The 22365-nt window shown below is 35.0% G+C and overlaps 1 protein-coding gene across 1 annotated transcript; it reads left to right on the top strand.

The window, feature by feature from the left end:
* Nucleotides 1–4123: 4123 nt before the first annotated feature.
* Nucleotides 4124–8685, top strand: LOC145665083 (N-acylneuraminate-9-phosphatase). The gene is made up of 2 exons (XM_081732352.1): nucleotides 4124–4310; nucleotides 8126–8685. Exons 1-2 carry the CDS (start codon nucleotides 4124–4126, stop codon nucleotides 8683–8685), a joined length of 747 nt encoding a protein of 248 aa, XP_081588478.1.
* The last annotated feature ends 13680 nt before the right edge of the window (nucleotides 8686–22365 follow it).

Here is a 22365-nt window from a genome sequence, read left to right as displayed (position 1 = left end):
CAGGTAACTAATATGGGCCGACATGCCAATCCAATAGCTAGCAAAACAATGGTCTACATGGACAACATTCGTTATTGGCTCAGTATGCTCACTAGGCATAAGTTTTAAAAAGAAAGAGGACTAACTTTAAGATAAATGTATGTTTTTAAATATATGAAGTAATACATCCACGAACTGCATTATTAACTCATTATGTATCCACTATCGCAAATATGTACAGTGGAATAGTTCATTTCTAGGGATTATTCTGTAAGCGTAATTTTCAAAGTTTGAAACATGTCAACATAAGTGTATTAGAATTTTGTGCCAACCACTTTTCTCGGTCACAGGCGACAAGCAATGATAGAATAGAATATATGTTGACAAATCATTATTATTATTTTGAAACGAAACTCGAGGTGTCGATTGTCGAGCGGCGACACTGCCACAACTCTCACGTTCATGTGGTCGGCTTACTGATGGAACAATTAAGAACTGCTTTTCAGAAGTAAGCAAGCATTTATAATAATAATAATAATAATAATAATAATAATAATATTTGGTCTAGGAATTAATTCGTGCGGGTGGACAAGAGATGGCGCAACGAACGGAGCGTCCCACAGTTCCGTGTATCCACACATGTGTTGCAAACCCCTGTCATCGCGTATCGTTCGTAGTATAGGGCAGTGGATTAAAGCGTCAACAACACCAGTTTGTAGTGAAGTGAACATGGCGCAATTTGTGCCTGATAAAGTGTTTTTGCGGGGTGTCCTGCTGCATTACTTTAACATGCAGAAAAGTACGACTGAAAGTCATCGTATTTTGGTGGAAGTGTATGGTGACCATGCTCTAGCTGAGCGAACGTGTCAGAAGTGGTTTGCACGGTTTAGAAGTGGTGATTTCAGCTTGGCAGACTAAGAGCGAGCTGGACAGCCAAAATAATTTCAAGACGAAGAATTGACAGCATTGCTCGAGCAGGATTCGTGTCAAACGCAGGAACAACTTGCAGCAGCATTAGGCGTTGATCAAACAACAGTCTCCAAACGCTTGAAAGCCATGGCAATGATTCAAAAGATGTCACATTGGGTTCCACATGAATTGAAAGACAGAGACGTTGAAAGACGAAAAACCATTTGCGAATTGCTGCTTCAACGACAGAGCAGAAAGGGGTTTCTGCATCGAATTATTACGGGTGATGAGAAGTGGATCCATTACGAGAACCCTAAACGAAAAAAGGCCTGGGTGAAACCAGGTGAACCAGGTCCATCACAACCAAAACGAGATATTCACTGTGCAAAGGTTATGCTGTGCATATGGTGGGATATGAAAGGTGTGGTGTACTATGAGCTGCTGCAACCGGGTGAAACTATGAATGGAGAACGTTATCGACGACAATTAATGCGTTTGAAGCAAGCTCTGGCCAGAACACGACCAGAATGGGAGAACAGACATGATAAACTTATTGTTCAACATGATAACGCTCGCCCACATGTCGCAAAACCGGTCAAAACCTATTTAGAAAATGTCGGATGGGAAGTTTTACCCCACCCGCCGTATTCACCAGACGTTGCTCCTTCGGACTACTACTTGTTCGATTGCATGAACAACGATTTGATTGGACAGCGGTTTACTTTTTCAGAAGATATCGAAACATGGGTCTCTGACTGGATCGCTTCCAAGGATGAGGACTTCTTTCGCCACGGAATCCGTACATTGCCTGACAGATGGGCGAAAGTGGTGGCTAGCGATGGACAATATTTTTCTTAAGGTATTTATGTATTTTGTGTTTGTAATACAGCTTCAATGTGTGCGTACCAACCGCACGAATTAATTCCTAGACCAAATAATAATAATAATAATAATAATAATAATAATAATAATAATAATAATAATTATTATTATTATTATTATAATTATTATTATTATTATTATTATTATTATTATTATTATTATTATTATTATTATTATTATTATTATTATTATTATTATTATTATTATTATTATTTCACATTCATATTCAGTATTCAGCTCTAAATATTCCTTGTTAACAATTTTACATGGGAAGGTAGTAATAATTAAGACCAGGCCACACCTAGAGATTTTTCTTGGGAGGAGTCTAGCCACTGCATCTATGTAGTATTGAACAAGTATTATTCTCCGCCCAAAAAGACGATAAGTAATTGTAAAATACTTCCACCTATATTTTCAGAAAGAAAATGATAGAACCAGATCGTTTTTATAAGAGAAAGAGTAGTACAGATAAAGTGTAAGATCAAAATTTCACGTTACATTAATCATTTTTCTGTTAAACAAGTACAGTTTTATTGAGAAAGTGTACAAATGTGTGTTGAGTTAGAAAGTTTAGGGTGATCCGAACCCGGTGAACCTCGTGAGTGTGCCCCTGCTTAACCTTAACGTACTCACGAGGTTCCACCACAAACATCAATCGAGAAACAAACACACGTCTCAACTTTGAAAATATGAATTTGGAGAAAAAATCTATAATGACCGAAAATGCTCCCCAGGACCCTTATAAAAAAGATAAATAAATAAAACTGGAAATTCGGGGGATTTTGTTGTAGCTTTTTCGCAGGGTTTAAAATTCGATGTTTGAACTTCTATTAAAACCGACCACGAGGAAGCGAATAAATAAAAAAACGCAGGGTCACTACCTCTAATGGAAGTAGTTTACGATTTAGAAGTGACCAGTTAGTAATTTAATAATAATAATAATAATAATAAGACTTATTGCAACTGCCAACATTTCTATTGATGGAATATAGGGTCTTATTTCTGTATTGTGGCGCTGAATATGATTTCCAATTCTTTCTCTCAAAAAAATCACATCGTTTTCGCGTAGTTTCTCATATAGTGTGTAAAAAACGCCTTCTACAGGGTTCATTATGAAAATAATGAGCATTGCTTTAGAAAAACTGTTTTATTGTTCCGATTGTTACAAATCTTTAAAATTCCTCAAAATACGCTCCTTCTGCATCGATACACTTCTGGAGACGTGTTTTCCACGCCTGGAAAGCATCTTTAAAGTCCTTGGCTGGAATGGCTTTTAAAAACCTTGTAACATGGGCTTGAATGTCCCATGGGGGGGGGGGGCACTGGGGTTCTGCTCCGGGCCAGGAAGTCGACGAAGGTGAAGGCGGTGTGACTTGATGCATTGTCGTGGTGGAGTTTCATTGAGTCTTTGATGTCACTTCGAACGCGGGCGACCCTGCGTTTCAGTCTCTTGAGCACTTCTAGATAAAATCCTGCGTTGACAGGTTGTCCTGGTGGCACAAACTCGAAATGGATGATTCCTCGAACGTCGAAGAAGACAATGAGCATGGTTTTGATTCGGGATTTGCTCATGCGCGCCTTTTGGGGGCGGAGAGAGGATGAGGTGTGCCACTCCGCACTCTGTCTTTTGGATTCTGGATCGTATTCGAACATCCAGGATTCGTCTCCAATTACGACCGAGTCTAAAAAGTCCGGATCACTTTCACACAATGCCAACAACTCCTTGCAGCGCAAAACTCGAAGTTCTTTTTGTTCGTTCGTCAACACTTTCGGTACAAGCTTCGCACAGACCTTTCGCATTTGCAGGTCCTCGGTCACTATCCCATGTACCGCAAATGTTGACATGTTTAGGGTGTGCGCGATTTGTTGAATGCTCACACGCCGGTCTGAGCGCAACACTTCACGCACACGGTTAACATTGTCGTCGGTCCTGGCCGTTGTTGGGCGTCCAGAACGGGGCTCGTCGGCGACCTCCTCCCGACCCTCCTCGAACGACTTGTGCCATTTTCCGACCTGGGATCTTGACAAACACTCCTGCTTGTAGGCCTCTTTCAAGCATCTGGTAAGTTTCTATAGCATTATTACCCAACTTGACGCAAAATTTTATGGCGTAGCGTTGTTCGAGCGAACCCTCCATCGCGCCGTGTTACAACTTGTAAAATCGTGCTTCACGCGGATCGACATCCACACGCTGTCACTGCTCGCAGCAGACTGACTCCGGGCGCGTTTAGAAGGACAGACCACCCACTACTTTTTCCGCGCCGGCAGCGCGCGCTGCGGTGGATTGTTGAGTCAGGGTAGTATCATGCTCATTACTTTCATAATGAACCCTGTACATGACATACAGCCAATAATGGATGAAACCAAAGCTTTTGTGCAGTACATTTCCTGTTTCTACGTCGTAAGTACAAGGCAACAAGATATCTTTGTTGGTAGCTGCACTCATCTACTCTCTTTTACGTCCTGTCCAACACTGCCAGCAAGGTGTGCAAACCATCGCCGACTTTGTCGGTATGGTGTGCAAACACGCTTAGGCAGAGGTAGGACGGCCATTTTCTTTTTCCTGTGGTTCAAAAAGTTATATGGTTAACTGGTAATTACGAGCTAGAGTAAATAAATAGGGTGAGAATTAAGATTATGGACACCATGTACGAAACCTATGTAATTATGAGTTCATTACACAGGTAGTCGCTTGTTCACGTGAATTATTATCCCTCCAATATGAAGACACTACTACAGTGTCAAGAGGCCAGAATCTTTATAGAGGGCAAAGTCGGAATGGTCAGTTATAATGTTTCAGCAGCTACTGCTGCCGTGACTTAAGTATTACAGGAGCAAGATGATACCTGAAAGTTATTTTGAATACAATCCACGTGGCTCAGTGGTAGAGCGCTTACCTCTGGTGCATGAGATCCCTGGTTCAATCCCCGGGCAAGTAAATTTATGGAGGACAACATAGTGGTCTTCTCGGTGTAGTCCTGTTTTCTCCCACATTCTCATTTCACCGAGTCTTCCATCATTCACTTGTCTTAATCATCCGCCTCCGTTAGTCTAACAGGCATAATTGTGAGACGTTAAACTCTTAAGATTTCATTTTCATTTTACAACCCACGTAGAAAAGTAAATCTTTATTTTTTTTTCAGTCTGTACGCAATACCTGTATGGTAATTTACCCTTTATTTTTATTTATCATCTGTTTGCGTTCCTTACAGTAGCAGATGAAAGAGTTGAACCATAGTACAGTTAATTGTGAAACTTGGAGTTCCTTTTTCAATAGAGTTCCAGCAACTATTCGTGCAGTGTTCCAGATGTATGTAAGAAAGTTATGGATGCGATTTTTACGAGAAGTAACGAGTCTTTCTTTTCAATGGAAAAGTTGTCGAAAAACACTCTGGCAAACTATAATATGTCTGCAGCAAATGTTTTTTAGATTGCTATCAATAATAATAGTAATAATAATAGCCAGCTCATTATGAATATATATATATATATATATATATATATATATATATATATATATATATATAACATTATTAGGGTTACATTTCCTTGAATAACTAAGAACCGACTTATTTGATGTTGCTTTCCTTTGTACAGAGCTTAACACTAAGCCGAGCTAATTAGTAAAAAGACAAGTGAAAACTCTGACTCTGATGAGTACATCTGTAAGACAACTCCTGAACGGGGGCGCAGTGGCTCAGTGGTAGAGCATTCACCACGTGGTGGTGCGTGGGATCCTTCGTTCAATTCCAGCTCGCGCCAAGTGAGCTTTGTGGTTGACAAACATCGTGTGCGTAAGTTTTCTCGGGGTTCTCCCGTTTCCTCCCACTTTCTTCATTCCACCATTTCATTAATTTCTCAGCACCGTTTGCTTTAGCCTAGCCGGCATAAGCGTGGGACGTTAAACTCAAGGATTTTAAGAACTCCTGAACGATTTCGGTCACTCATACTGTGGCCTTGTTCACTAGGTTGTCATTCACATGACAATCGAATCGCTTTATGAACACATTTTGTACTAATAGTCTCTCCACTTATCATTATAATAATTTGATTTAAAATGCGTCAATTTCTATTTTTAAGTAAATATGATGCTTATCTATTTCTAATTCCCAACACAACTTACTATTCGAGATCAACTTAGAAATCAACTCCTGCTGACAACTTTCTCAGCGGCTACAACTCGTAAATAAACACCATGGAACAGATATCAAAATTAAATTTGCTAAAACAAATCTTACCTACAACCCGATGAATCGTCTTGAGCTCGTAGTGTAATGGAAAAACATTTAAGAAATAGTGGCTGCGACCTGTCACTGTGTAATGTCATCGCAATCACCCGCGTTTCACGATCGATTTTTACTTCTGGAGGTTTATGTAAGCAAGCACATTTACAAGTAAGAAAACGTTAATAAATACTTAAGAACTAAAGTATTAACGCTGGAAACTTACAAAGTAATAAAATGCGTATGCAAAAATAAGTATTGAAAAAAAAATTCATAAAATATGTTTTGGTTTTCGGTAGGTCTTCTCGATGAGAATTTTAGTTTCTTCTTGATAGACAGTGCTTAGTGTGATCACTAGCGAAATTAAGAAATTATACAGTTTTTAGGTTCAGTTATTAAAAAAACTTTTTTTTTTTTAAGTTTAACGTTCCACAATTATGCCCATTTATGCCAAAAGGGGGATGATTCATGAAAGTAAATTTTTGTGCTCTCCTCCCACTTGAATGAAGCTCGGGATCACATATACTAAAGGCGCACGTGCTAGCTACTAGGTTAGCGTGGAGGGCTAGTTATTGTCAATTAGCAATTAAATTAAAGGAAATTGCAAAACGAATAGAAAGAAAGAAAGAAATACACAACTTTTTAAAGTATTACTATATACGCATAAAATTAAGACATGTGGCTATTAGGGAAATTGAACTGGAGTATAGTTGACACCGAAGGTACTGGCAATATTTGTCCGCTCTTTTAACTGATTTAGTTTGGTCTTCGCGTCATTTAGTGTTGGTCTTAAGTGTCCTTGAAATTAAAAAAAAAAAAAAGTATGTATTGGTAATCTGTTAGAGTTTTTGAATGACATAAAGCACATGGCCAGCTTACATCGCACTGCGGGCCAGGACAAAACAAAAAGCTTTTTTGGCATCCATATTATATCCCCCCCTCCTCATTCTCCCGTCCCGAGGCAACTATTTGCTGAATGTGCATAAGGGCCAAATCATACATTTTCTAAATCTTCGTTCTATTCTGCGTCTATCCTGCAACTTGGTTCAAGTGTCTAGACCAGTTAGGGACTGAACTGGAAACATTTGAGAGTATATGAAATCATCATCATTAAATAAATAAATCGATAAGTAAAAATAAAGAAAACTTTCCCTTGCATCCGCTAAAGTAGAGATCAATTCCCACTGTAATGTCATCAAGAAAATTTCAGTTCTTTTTACAAATAGGAATAACTTTCAAACAGTGAAACTATCTGAAGATCTATAATGAACTCCCACTCAGAGTCTAAGAGGAAAGTAATTTCAAAGTATATAAAAGGTTAATTTTACAGTGGTTAAAAGAATCAAAAACTATTTAAAAAGTATTGTTAACTAGAAACAAGAATTATATATCCTATATGTTACGGTAAAAAGTAAATAAATAAATAAATAAAATACAAGAATCAGGCTCCACGCAAGTATTTGCTTATGTGAGCCATTTTCTATCTTCTCTTTATTCTTTGCATAAGAAATAAAATTTTTGCTATAGACATAAGTGCATTGAATTAATCTGCCCGACACCGGAAGAGACGACATGACTTCTGGAGGTCCGAAGTCATTGTCATCTCGGAATGCTGGGCGCATTAAGTTCTACTAATAAAGGGAATCTAGGAAGTCCGATTTCCTTTAGAGAAGTAATAGCACATAAAATACAAGTAGGAAATTTGATTTGTCAATTTCTGTAGCAGTTAACTTTTCCTTATTCTTTCATTTTATTCCATTAATATATTGTATATTGTTATTTTATAATTTAGTATGTTTTAATTTTGTATGTATATGCTTTAATATATTAGATACACCCAATATATTAAATTTTCTTCTTTTTTAAAATAAATAAAATAAAATAAAATATCCAGCTTTCTAACGGATTTTTTCAAGAGGCTATAACAGGCATCAGCAAATACGAAAATAGGTTGAATTAATCTCTAGTTCGCTGGATGCAACTTATATGCACTCTGCAGTATCTATTGGCAATTATTATAATTTATAGTTTGAAATCTTTATATCTTCATTATACATAAAATAGTTTTAGAATTTTTCATGTATATTTTTAAATTTTTTTTAATTAATCAATTAATTAATGTATTTTTTCAGAACAAGTGTACTATCATTGGCTTTATCTCCGTTATAACTATCTCACCGTTCCTTCAGATGTAGCATCGCTTCTGTGCAAATTACGAGAAAAGTACTTTCTCGCGCTCATAACAAATGGTCCATCATGCGCTCAATGGGAGAAAGTGCATCGCTTAGGGTTAGAAAAATACTTCGACTGTATTCTTGTGTCTGGAGATCTTCCGTGGGAGAAACCGAACAAGAAAATCTTCATGAAAGCCTGTCAGTATTTGGGTGTTGAACCCAGTCAGTGTGTGATGGTTGGGGATAAACTGGAGACTGACATACAAGGAGGGAAAGAAGCCGCGTTAGGGTATACAGTCTGGATTCCTTTGGACCCTTCTGTGTGCGACATCAACGATGGGGATCTCCAACCTGATTTTGTAGTTAATAATGTTACCGATTTACAATACCTGCTTCCTTTTAATACCAAAAATTCCAGATATTTTCATGGCAGTCATGCTCGACGATTTCGAAATTACCCCACGTTATCTTTACCAGATTTCGATGATTGTAATAGTAATAGTAGTGATGGAAGCTAAGTACAGTTATTATTATTATTATTATCATTATTATAATTTCGAAATTTTATGAAAGAGTTTCATATTTGTCTTATCGCTATCTGTGATGTAGGCAATATTGTAACATGCGATGCGAAGAAAGTTAAAAAAAAAAAAGAAAAAGTCCTGTATGAACAACATATCATTTATAAATAGGACTATTTAGTCAATTGCGGAGTAGGTAGAGCCGTATTATTATTAATGTCCCAAACTGGAGCATTCTGTTTTACATCACAGTATAAATATTTGAAGAGATAAAAATATGCAATTCATATAGATGGATTTTTAAGACTACCACTCGAAGTTAATACCGTAGTTTCAACCATTATTCTATTATTTAAAATAGAGTTTTAGAATTAACCTAACATTGTTAATCAAGTGTTTTCTGATTAAATTTTAGTATTATGAGAAATATTTTAAGTTTATATTTGTATTCATTACAAAATAAAACGTTTCATTAAATGATTCACTCAAAGTCCTAATGAGGAAAATATATATTTATTATTATAGAACCATTTTTTTTATTGATTGTGAAATTGTATCCATGTTTTGTGCCCACTTATTTATTTATTCATTTATAATCGTTCTTTTTATATTACGTCTCGTAATAGTGATAATAAATAATTCATTTAACACAGTCTAAAAAATAAAATGCAACACAATGCATAATTAGAGTTGCCAACTTTGAAAAAAAAAAATACCAATATCCCCTCAAAATTCCCTATTATATAGGTGAAAGTGTGAAATATCTCTGTTTGGACCCATCCATGGGAAGAAAATATACTATCGTATACAAAAGTGCATTAGCACCTGTATTCTGGATATGCTTAGTACTTTCACTAATAAGCTCAATAGATACATTGTGCCCAAAATGAGAAACTAAAGTCGGTATTGATTATTTTATTGCATTTACCAGTAACTGGCACTTCTTTAAAATTATCGAAACAGATGAACAAAAGTAGGCCTGCATTATTGCTTACGTGACAATTTTGGATTTACAAAATGAAATTTAGTCTTTAAACTTACACTTCAGCATTGAAGGATTTTAATGTTCGATATTTTATTCTGGATTGCAAATTTCAAAATACCGGTCATAAAGGGATTGGTAAGAAGTTTGTACTGATCGCCAGCCCTATACTGGTCAAAATAACAGCAATATTTCCGGCCAGGCTGGTGAAGTACCGGCCAGTTGGCAACCCTATACATAACGCATGTACGTGCGATTATGTAATACTATTTTTTTTTTTGGCATGATTTACAGGTTCTTCATAAAGTTAGGTTCCTGTTAACTGAATTTGATTGAACTCTTCGAAAGGAACGAACAATTTAGAACATAGTAAACAAAATTGGAGAACATTTGTTAAATATAGTTACCTCTATAACAAGTATTATGGATTACATTATGTAAATAATAGATAAGCTTAAAGATGTAATGCAGCATGGAATAATTATTTTATGTTGATAAAGTTTAATCCGAATATATAATATACTGTCAAACGAGTTTTTGCTATATATATAAATACTAATAATATATTAGGTAGCGTTTTTTCACATTTTATGAAGTAGTATCCATGTTTGCAATATATGCAGTAGATTGTGATCTATAAAAATGACTGAAAGAGCTATTTTTAGTGATGTAAATCTAGAGATGAATAATTTATATATATATATAGTTACGTATTTTAAAATAAAGCAGCTCTTACAAATACGTTTAATGTTACTGTTACAGATAGTCGTGTGTAAACACACAAAAATAGTAAATCTATGATGCTATATACAAATGCACATATAATATGAAGTATTTTCATAATTTTCTTTTCACATACCCATCACAATTGCGCTGGACGCAAAAGAAGCATACGCATCAATATTATCTATATGTATATTTTGTGAAATCTTTGTATGATATATAATTTACGAATCTCGAAGGTAAAGTTAGTTTAAGGCCTATGCACAAACTGAAAAGGATTTAACGAAGTGATTTTTTTAAAGTTGTGTCGTCCTTACTGTGTTTCTTTGACATTGTAAGTTTCTTTTTTCCAAAAAGCGTACAAATTTTTCATAAGCTAAAATAGGTGTCCAGGTGACATCAACTTCAGTACTTTCTTTTTCTTTTTTAATTACATAATTTACTTGGTCTTGGTTTATTTTTAAAATCATAAGTATCAGGAAAGAGTTGTGTGCTGAAAATATTGATGGCCAGTCTTCAAGAGATCTCATGCATCGTTCCTTATTTACGGGTTTTCCGTATTTTTTTTGTTTAATCAAATAGAAATGATCTGAATATTCTCTTTTTACAAATTCCTTCGTTATTCTTATCGCTCAAGATAAATTTGCACAAGTATCAATTTTGTTTCTCACTAATCTTACCCTTCCCTTTGAATAATATTTTCTTGTTAAAATGAATTGCAATAGTTTTTAATTATATCATTAAAAGTGTGTGTATAAGACACCAAACTGAAATAAATACTTCTTATATTAGACCAGTGGTTCTCAACCGTTGCGACACACTGGTGTGCCATGCAGTCTCCTAGGGTGTGTCTCAAAATTTTAAGACTTTAAAACTCATTAAGAATTTACTAATAATTAGTTAAAATCGAGTCAGGCTGTACCAGTCAACACTCTATCGATAGTAAGTGCTCAGTACTACATACAGTCACTACCTTTATAGAAATTTATAGGCTTACATTATTATATCTAATAGATGATATTATTATTATTATTATTATTATTATTATTATTATTATTATTATTATTATTATTATTATTATTATTATTATTACTAATAAAAATATCAAACAATTGTGTTGCGATGTCGTGGACTTTTAGTAAGATGTGTCGTCCGTCAATAAAGGTTGAGAACCACTGTATTAGACCATAGAAGAGTCGTTCTTTAATAACTGTAGAATCTACTTAATGCAAATACTTTTCTTTTCATAAAAGGTCATGAAATGTAATAAAGTTATTGTATATCTATCTAGTTTTTGTATGTACCTCTCTGTCTATATACTTCCATCCATTTACTGTGTGGAAATCTTTTTACAAAAAATATTTTTGTAAGTATTATGTATGTATCATAATTAATTATGAGATTATAATGAGTACGAAGTACTCAGTAAAAAAAAAAGTAAAATTGCAACACATCGAGCATGACTTCCTTGAAAACCAAAATTATTTTAGTAGACAAAATTATTATTATTATTATTATTTTTAAATGATTGACTAGTGTACGGCCCATGTAGTTTGTAATCTGAAGAAGTAAATTTTGGGCTTGAGTTTTTTTTTCTTTCTTTGTGGAAAATATTTGTTCTGGTGTGGTTAAATATCGAAACCTGATACAGAGACTGAAATATAATAAAAATGCATAATTCAAAACTGTACAATCCTTTGTGCATTATTAAACGCCGTAGAATATAATAAAATGAGTAGAGAACTTGAACACGCTTTTGACTTTGTGAACGTATTTTGTGTCCTCCTATGGGTACCTGAAAGTCAATAAAAGTGTATTTTTGTAGAGAGAAAAGTGTATATGTTAAATAGTTAGACATTTCGTTAGTTTATGTCCTGTTCACACTTTTAATGGATGCATGTGAAAAAAAAATCTTAATATTCTGAAAGAATAACTTGATTTATATAGTATCGAAGTATCTTTGAAAGGAATAGCGAGCTTGTACTGTATTATACAGCCTGTGGCTTGTGGCTAACGTGTAAGAGCGAAGGAAAATCACGCATTTTCAGAAATAAAATACAGTCGTAAGTTGTGTACAGATTTTGCAATATAAATTCCTGAGCCAGTCTGTATTATGAACTGTTTTGTATTTTCTTTTCAAATCCTTTTCGTTCTTTGTACATACATCGTATTGTGTTGAAATGTATTTCTTTTAATCAAAAAATGAAGAAGAAAGTTACCAGTAAAACCAATTTATATTTTGTGTCAGTATAACTTGCTTGCTGTTTTTATTATTATATAAAAATAATTTGTTGCAAAAGTGAATACAAGCTCTGAATGGGTGACAGTATTGAAAGTGAAGTGTGAGAGTTTTGACTTTTTTTATTACACTAACATTGTCATTGCTTTTATTTAAAAGAAAAATAAAGTTTGCTACAAATATATTCTTTTAGTTTTTTTGTCTTTTCCACCTTTGTTTCTTGCTTTTTATTAAATGTTAAAACTTCTTAAGTGCCAATATGGATCGATCATCCTAATTGTTTCTCCAGGGTGTCTGAACTAGAAAGCGGATACCGTTGGTAATAGACTTGAGATCTCGAGTTGTATTTTAAAAATGATTTTTTAAGCGATTATCTTTGTACTCTAGTGTTTCGGTAAAAGGTAGAGTTACGGTTGATAATTGGTCTCGCATTTTTTTTAAAATACAAATACTCAAAATAATGCGGTATTCAAATATCTCTTTGTAATTATTTAATACATAGAAAATGCTTGTTAGTGAAATATTTTGTATTGTCGATATGTTCCCCATCGTCAAATAATAATCTTCAAAATCAGTTACGTTTTACGCTTTACAAAGTATTCTTTTGTACAGTCCGCAGCAAAAAACCTGCAACATGAGCATGTAAGTTTATTGTGAAACTACGCCTAACAACCCAGGGAATCAACATAACGTCTAAGTGGCACGAATCACGCCAGGAGAACCCTCGGCGTCCTCCCCTGCACACTTATTATGGAGCAAAAGACTTCGTCGTTTCACAATAAACTTACATACTCATGTTGCAGGTTTTTTTCTGCGGACTGTACATACTAAAAATTTACATTTTTTTTTTTTTTTTTAATATTCGTTGATTTCTGCCAAATGTTAAAAAGTGAAAAACGGGCTGAGGAGCATTGTAAGGTATATGCACTTCGCAGATGATACTCATTTTGCAGAAACTGAAACTAGAAATGAACAAAAACACCCGGTAAATGAAGTATTTCCGTACTGTTCCAAAGGTTCTACCTTCTTTTCCTCGGTGATGTAAAAAAAGCCTTAACGCTGCTACATTTATTACATTCTGAAAAACTTATTTGTAGGAACATAACAGAAAGGGCATAGTGTAAGGTGCCAATGAAAGAGGCTACGAGTTTTTGAAACAGTACGTAAATATGCCAACGGATACGTAGGTGAGTTTTTCTCTGGTTATTAAACACGCATCATGTTGTATCGCATAGCAATGAAACTAAAAAATTACTTGGATATAGAAGAATTTGAGGAAAAGCTCTAAAAAATGTGGAATGAAAGATGTTAAAACAGGAAAAAAAAATGTGGTTGAGGAACGGGCGAGGACAATACTGTAAATAGTATGTTATGGAGCGCAAAGAATTCATTTAAGAGACGATGAAATAACCTATGTTGTGTTCTAGATGATTATTTTGTTGCTTACATTTCTGATGGTAGTATTTTTCCTTCTAATATAATTTTACCTTCTGCAATACTTCAAATTCTGTAATTCCCATGTTTACTCTTTCAGTATGTCTATCCGTCACGAAAGTCATGAAAAAGTCACGAAATCAGAAAACTGTCATGAAAGTCAAGAAATTTAGCTTTTGAGTCACGATTTTTTTTTTATCTGTATAAAATCTGTAAGTATAGACTGAAAAATTTTGTTCATTAAAACGTCAAAATTCAACACCAAAAATGTCTATGGTCAGCTTTAGACGCTACCAAATCGCAAGCAAAACACGCTTCTACTGTATGCTTGAAAATTCGGCCAATTCGCTCTTGAGAGTGAGACTAAATTATATGGTTTGGGAAAGAAAAGGTCACGAAGTTTCAGTTTGGAGTTTTAGTAGACACCCTGTCTTTGCAGTGGTGGCAAAGTGTCACTAAAATTATAACTATTGATGCAAAAACTAAATTAAATCTTTTTAATTTAACGTCGCAGGAATCACGGTGGGGCCATTCGATCCAAGAAGTTTAAAAAAGCTTTTTCAGGCCAATCATCCTGAATGAAGTTTTCCTCAATTCACACCAGGCAAATGCCGGGGTGGTACCTACCTTTAGATCCTAGGCCTCCTCTTTCCTTCCCTTTCCTTGGATAGCGTGACGTCATTCCTTATATGTGATGGGCTAAATGGCCATAGATGCCGAAAGCCTAGAAATCTAAATCCTTAACAACCCAGGATTATGCACTTTAGGCTAAAAAGAGATTGATGTTGAAATAAAAGTTATGAAATGATTGGCGGAATGAGAACGTGGAAGGAAACGGGAGAACCTCAAGGAAACCTATGGACACACCATTATTCACAAACGTGGTCTGGTTTCGAACCAGGAACGTCGCATTAAGAGAGAGTTCTATCATAATCATCGTGCCCCGAACTATTGATATAGAAGACAAGACAAATGAGTGTGTGTTGCTGAAGATATTTAAACAATATTTTGAAAAGTTTAATAAATGGAGCTCAACACTTATTCTATTGATTAAACGAATTCGTCTTATCAGATAATGACGCATTTTGTATAAATTTTGGACTTTTCTCTCAGTAAACTTAAGGGTTGAGACACGATATTTTGGTGACACGCGAAAAGTATCAGTTTTGTATGAAAATGATGTGTACCTAAAAATATATACAGGTGTATATATTTTTCATTATTTGTTAGGTCATATAACGTTCGTGACTAAACGTGAAATTCTGTCGAATTAGCGAAATTGTAACAAGTCTCGATATTCTATGAAATTTAGGTAAAAATGACAGTTTTTCTACGCTTTTACGATTTATTCATTACCATTATTTGGCAATTACTAGCAATGTGATGAAAATTCCCATTTTTGAGAAAATAGACCACCATGAATTTTTGACATTTTACATGCAGTTACAGAATGAGCTGCAAACAGTATCTACTGGTGAAGTGGATAATGTGGAGGGAGTGTTGCAGGGTATGTTAGATGAGCATTCAGAAATCGACGGAAACTGTCTCCAACTAATGCACATATCATTTTCGAATGTTGATGTGAAGAGGGCTCTCTCTTCTTACAATGACATACTTACCGACAAAAAACAAATTTAACACCAGAAAACATTTAAATAAGGCTTTTCTCGGTGGTTATGCTATTTGCATAAGTAAACTGTGATCTCTGTAAGTTATTTTTTTCTATTAATGTTCTCTGTTTTTTTTTTTTTTAGATACTTTTATTCAATGAGGATGCTTAATGTTTTTTTTTTTTTTTTTTTTTTTTTTTTTTTAAATCTCAAACACTGTTTAATATTGTCATGTATGAGCTCATGTCATGATGAATGATGAATGGAAATTAATGTGAAATAAAAGCTAACTAATTGTAGTTGCCACGGAAAATAGTGTTCTTACATTGAATTTTTATTCACCGATCTTATCCCTCTTTACGACTATTTTTATAACGAAATTACGAATTCTTATTTACCACAAAATCGTATCTATACTTGCGGGATTTCTTTTATTGAGGGGCCGCGGTGGCTCAGTGGTAGAGCGTTCACCTCTGGTGCTTGGGGTCCCGGGTTCGATCCCAGCCACCGTCAAGTGAACTTTGTGGTGGACAAACATCGTGTGCGTGGGTTTTCTCGGGGTTCTCCCGTTTCCTCCCACTTTCTTCATTCCACCATTTCATTCATTACTCATCATCACCGTCTCCTTTAGCCTAACCGGCATAACCGTGGGACGTAAAACTCACAGATTTCATTTCATTTTTTCTTTTATTGAGTTTATCATCCCACAATTATGCATCGAGGCTAAGGCAGACTCGTAATGATGAATAAATAGTGGGAGGGAGCTGGAAAACTCGCACAGTATGTTTGTTCACCACAAAGGTCACTTGGCGCGGGCTGAAATCGATTTCTAACAAACTTTGAAGGAAACACTTAAAATAATGGTGAAGTGTCATCATCTGACAGATACGTTAAATATGAATATGTATATTGTAACGGTTTGTGCAATTGATTTTCGCCTTTTCAGTAAACAATTCCACTCCACTAATATTACCCTTTTATATTGCATTTATTTCCGAAGTATAACTTTTTTTTTTCTTTTTTTAAAAGCAATGCAATTTGTTAGATACTTGAGAAGATATTGATATATTAGAAATGTGATAGAAGGTATTAATCGGTAATATTCAGAAAGACGGTTTTGACATCAAATAAACTTTGGGAGACAGTAAAACGGATCTTAATGATTTTAAGAAAGAAGCAATTGGAATTGTGCAAACCAGTAAACCTTCATAATTATGACAAAAGCACAGTAACATGAATTCACGCAGATGTTCATATCTAATTTATATTTCAGCCAAATGCTACCTGAACTTTTTTATTTTATATTTTTCTCACTAGTCCCTAGTTTTTCCTATTGTTGCTTGTATTCTACGTCTTTCCTACAAGACTAATTAAGTGTAATTTATTGTTAGAATATATAACATTAGACTAATGTTGGTCCCGAGACAAGATTAAAAAAAAAAAAAAATACAATTCTCATTTTCGAGACCAGAATCAAGACGAGACGATAAAAGACACCGTACAAAAAGCATTGCATTTACTCGTCTCTCCGATTTGGATGATTTTTGGGTGTGTTGTAGCTCAGGACACCCCGGTCAATTGTTTATATGGGACCAAGTCTCTATGACCAAACCTGTGACGTTCAGAAGTCACCAAAGGTCACACAACGGGTGTTGGCAAAACTGGTTCAAACTTGGCATACAAAAAATGTTTGTGTGTTACTAGGCTACACAAATAAGGATTGTCCACGTAACTAACCGTGAGATCTCCAGAAGCCACGAAAGGACACGAGACTGGTTGCACTTGAAGACAAGGTACAACGTGAGGCGCAATATACGTTTGAAGTTCAGTTAGAGGAGGCTGGTATTTTGCGTGCGCAAATGTCCTCCCGGTTCTCAGGTTCCGTCAAACATCAACTTTGGATTGCATTTAAAGAAACCAGCTATCGACACCGAGGAATAATTCGAAGATCCACATATTAGGTTGGTACTGCATGTGCAAAAGCGGAGCCAGAACTATTGGCTGCTGCGCACACGTTTCTAGTGTGCTGTGGTACAGGGTTACCTAGACATGTATCAAGTATTCGCTCTCCCAGCAAGACTTCTGTCTACGTTCCTTTGCTGCAGAACGTGACTTGCCCGTTATTCTTGGAGGAAGCGAGGTTGAAAGTTCCGGTTTTGACGGTAGAGTTTGAACATGACTACTAGTTTTACGGCATCATCAAGGCATGAAATCATGTAGCAAGGCGGGGCAACGGAAAGAGGTGTCCAAGCTCCCTGCTCCGGGCAACGGCAGGACTAATCTGCTGGCTGACGTCTCCAACAATATGTTTCAATTTGTGACCTTCCATTACATTACTATAAGTTTGCGACAGTTCCGACAAAACCCATTGTGTGACCTTTGGTGACCTCTAGAGGTTACAGGGTTGGTCATAGAGAGTTGGCCCCATATAAACAATTGACCGGGGGATCCTCAGCTACAAGAGATCCAAAAATCACCCAAATCGGACAGACGAGGAAATGCAATGCTTTTTATACGGTGTCCTTTCAAGAGCCCGGCGGACAACTCTAGTTTATCCCAGTCTTAGTTCTCAAACTTTGTTTTAATACATGAATTATAGCATAAAAATTATATGTACAAACACAGTGAAGAATATTTATAATTTTTTTAAAGAGACGCAAGTCATTACACCATATACTCCAATGATAAATACGGTTTGAATGTTATATAATTTCCCTTATGAACCTCTCGTTACGCTGAAGGATTCTAATAACTTCTTGATGAAATTAAGACAAGTGAGTTTTGTTTCACAGTGTGGAACTAAGGAAAACTTCCAAAATCATCCGAATACAATACTCAAACTTCGAAGTAATAGGTTATATCTACAACTACTAATTGTAATAGAGGAATAAGCTTAAGGAAAGAACCTGTTCCTGAGTCCATATATAAAACATTTCTCGCTATTCCTTAATGTTTTTGTTCTATGGTGATATATGTTGAAACCGAAAGTCGTTAATTTGAACCACTTCGACTTTGAATAGAGGACCATGGAAGGGTATAGAACCTATTCTAGCGACGCTGAATCGATTGCAAAACATTTTACAGTTCTTGCTCTATGAAAATCTGTATTGAGACCAGAAGTACTGTAAATTGAACCACTTCCGGTTTCGATATATATGTTTATCGCTATCTATTACAATTTTTGTTCTATGATGATAAATATTGAAACCGAAAATGGTTAATTTAAATTACTTCTGGTTTGAATAGAGGGTTAATGTAGAAGACATTAACTGTTTCTGGCACGCTGAATCGATTGCAAAATCTGCATCTCGATATCTCCTATCGGTTTTTGCTCTGACTCCTGACGACAGGCAAACCCATTCTGTAACACTTATGCAACGCATAGTTTGGAAATCTAAAAAAATTAGGTCATAAATTTTGTATGTGAATTTACAAAATGAAACAAGACGAGGACATCTTTTTCGATAATCGAAACTGGAGAAAAAAAATTCTTCGAGAAGCGAGACGAGATGTGACTTACAAAATTTACGAGGAGAGACAAGGAAGCCTTATTTCTCGTCTTTTCTCGTGAACAGCAGTATATCAGATGCATTTATTGTTATATTGGTAATAGTATTCGATCTGTGTTACACAGTAGACTTCAGTGTTTACCAAAAGTGAAGAGTGCGTCTATTACAGTAGATTTGTTTGGTTTTGCTACAGTCAATAGTTACTATTTATATAGCGCTTATTATTCTATTGCTATAGTATTTAATCAATGTTCAAGGGAGATATTTATGCTTGTTGTGTTACATTGCTCTAGTTTCGCAGCAAAATGTTTCTTTTATCTGAGTTACAGGAAAGTAAAAGAAAACTGTTGTGAAAATGATTTTTAAAAATTGACAAAAAAAAAAAAAAAAAAAAAAAAGAAAAAAGAAAAAGAATCACTGAACATCAGATCCCTTTCTTGAGAATTTGGAAAGACGTAAGACAACGTCATATAAGCATTGGCGGATCAGTTTTTGTCAACAGGAGGATTGTCCGTTGGCGTTATTTAAGTGTTTTTTTTTTTTTTTTTTTTGGGGGGGGGGGGCGATTCTGAAACTGTATATGATGATACCGAACAGATTTTACTTTAACGATTCTACAAACCATGAATTGACGGTTGTTGACGAAAAAGATAACCCATAAGTTTTTTTTTTTTTTTTTTTGTTTTTTGGTATGAAACAAATTGAAGGTATATGGCAGTGTTCAAAATAGCACCTTCCATCTACTTGCTCGAATTTCCCTTTTTAATTGATCTTGATTAATCATAATGATTGGTTTTAATTTAATTATTACATTGTTTTGAGAAAAGTGTTAGGTGTATACAGGTTTACAATGAGGATAAAATTTTTCGACCCTATTTCTCAACTACAAAAACATTCGCTATAATTGAAGAACACGTCGTATTCTTTCTTATAGAATGATCATTTTTCTTTGATTCTTGGAAACAAATTATTTCTTTTCAGATTCTAAATTAAATGATTAGTATTATAATGCAAAGATGAAACAAACTGTTGTTTCTTCATTTAAATGGAAATTTTTAAAGACAGATGGCAATCTTTTTCTTTCTTCAAGTCTTTGCATTTCTATTTTTACCTAGACCTCTAGGTATTATCGAGAGAAGATTTTGAAAATTTACCGGAAAGAAATGAATAGCTTGCTCGTTTGCTTGATGATATGTAAGGAGAGCGGAAGTTGTGTTTATTTTTTTTTTTTTAATAAGCGATTATAAACATGAAACTGACAAGCGTGTAATTATACCTGTATTTTTACTTGTATTTCAACATCTTTGGGCAGAATGTACTTTCAGTTGATACACAAACTATTTAAGAAAACGAAGAAGAAATATATAAACGATATATATATATATATAATTGTAATTGCTTTGTTGTTGATATACGTTGCTATTTTGTGTTAAAAATAGAGATTCGTTGTCATAGCCACAAAGTATCAATATATATAATTCCGGAACCATCTTATAAAAAGCTGCAAGCATAATCTTTGAGGTGTGTATATATTTGAGTAATTATGTGCCATAATAAAAAGGAAAATATTAAATGTAATATAAAATGTGTTACGGTGGTTTTAGTAGCCTAGTCTAGATATAAATATAACTGAGGACCTTTATAGAGTGTCGTCTTAAGCGGAAGGAACTACTTCGCGCAAGGTTACCGCATGGTTGGATTGTGGGACAGTAACGAGCATTTGTATTCTGAACCTGGCTGCAAGTGTACAGAGACGAGAAATTAAACTCTACATTAATTTTAACAAAATGGCTCAAAACTTCTCTAACCCTAAGTTAATCTGACCCTACTCTACCCTACTTATCTTTACCTTACTCTACTCTACCCTACCCTATTCCATTATACACTATTAAGGTGACCCTAAAAATTGATGATTTTTAAATTTTCGTAGCTGTTATTAGTTTTTTTTTTTTTTTTTTTCGAAAATCAGGCGGACGACCAACTTTGGAATAAATGCCAATAATTACGTACACAATTAGGTGAAATACCATGTATGATAATAGTATATAAGGATAAAACAAGAGAAATCAGGTTTTGCTGTCTTCAGAACAATAAGTGAGCGTTCTCATTTCGCAATCCAAAGATTCCGGCTCCACGGCAAACTGCGCCTTTTTCAACTCCACCATGTGAACGCCAAGATGGTGCCTTTTAATATAGTGGCTGGCTGACTGCCATTGTTATTTTTATATGGATTATTAGTGACTCCAATGTAAACTGGTCTCAATGGTTGTATAATGTGGAAGCTTGTTACATAAATCAATATTAAGATGGAGAAACGTGTGATACTTACTTTCCCTTCCTAACTTGCGAATAGACACGATAGAAGAGAATAAAACCCAACTGAAATATCTATGACAGCCGAAAGCTTCTGCCAATGCCTTCCATCTAACGTTCTCAGAGTTCACTGAATTCAAACTTGACTACTTCCATTTATGGTGGATCACCATCCGGAAGACAGTACATACATATTTCAGCTCGCTCTCTTAACTACTGCGCTATGAAACGTTACAGCTCACAGATGACGAGAAGAACCCTAGCAGAAGTAGTGTGACGTAGGTATGGGCTCGCCCACTTTTCACACGGGGGTTTCAAATGACACCACTGAATAGCACACAGATAACTACCCGGAGTAGCAGACGACATCTAAGTATAGACCACATCTCAAAAACCGAAAATGGACTTGACCGTGTCGTTGACCTTTCCCCGCTACCCCTGTTTTAGGGTTCTTCTCGTCATCTGTGAGCTGTACATATTTTAAATATTTGTGTTATATGATAAAGTTATGTTTCAGCTACAACACAAGACACTGATTCACTTAGTTGTGTCTTCTGATATCGAAAACGATAACAAATAAAAGAAAAAAATATTTGATTCGTTTTACAATGAGCACACAAGATGGCACTTGATGTTAGATCTTACAAGAAGTGCTCAGTTTTATGAAATATTTATTTGAATGTGTAAAAGACTTTAAAGTAACGATCTTATTACAAAATAGATATATTCTTTGACTGTTTTTCGTGTTATGTTTCACATTTTATTTAAATATTAATTTACATTTAAGGAAATAGATTTTGAGAAGAAACCTGCGCAGAACGCCATAATGCGTTGTTGCCAAATTTGTACGTTTAATTCCTGGATTCT

Source organism: Thermobia domestica, chromosome 11, assembly GCF_964235325.1.
Source record: "Thermobia domestica chromosome 11, izTheDome1.hap1.1, whole genome shotgun sequence".
NCBI classification, from domain to species: Eukaryota; Metazoa; Arthropoda; class Insecta; order Zygentoma; family Lepismatidae; genus Thermobia; species Thermobia domestica.
This window is presented reverse-complemented; position numbering and strand designations above follow the sequence as displayed.

Excerpts from the sequence above, each read along its gene's own strand:
- LOC145665083 (XM_081732352.1), top strand. The coding sequence starts at position 4,124 with ATGGATGAAACCAAAGCTTTTGTGCAGTACATTTCCTGTTTCTACGTC. Across the intron at positions 4,311-8,125 it reads GCAAACACGCTTAGGCAGAG|AACAAGTGTACTATCATTGG; the intron begins GTAGGACGGCCA and ends GTATTTTTTCAG.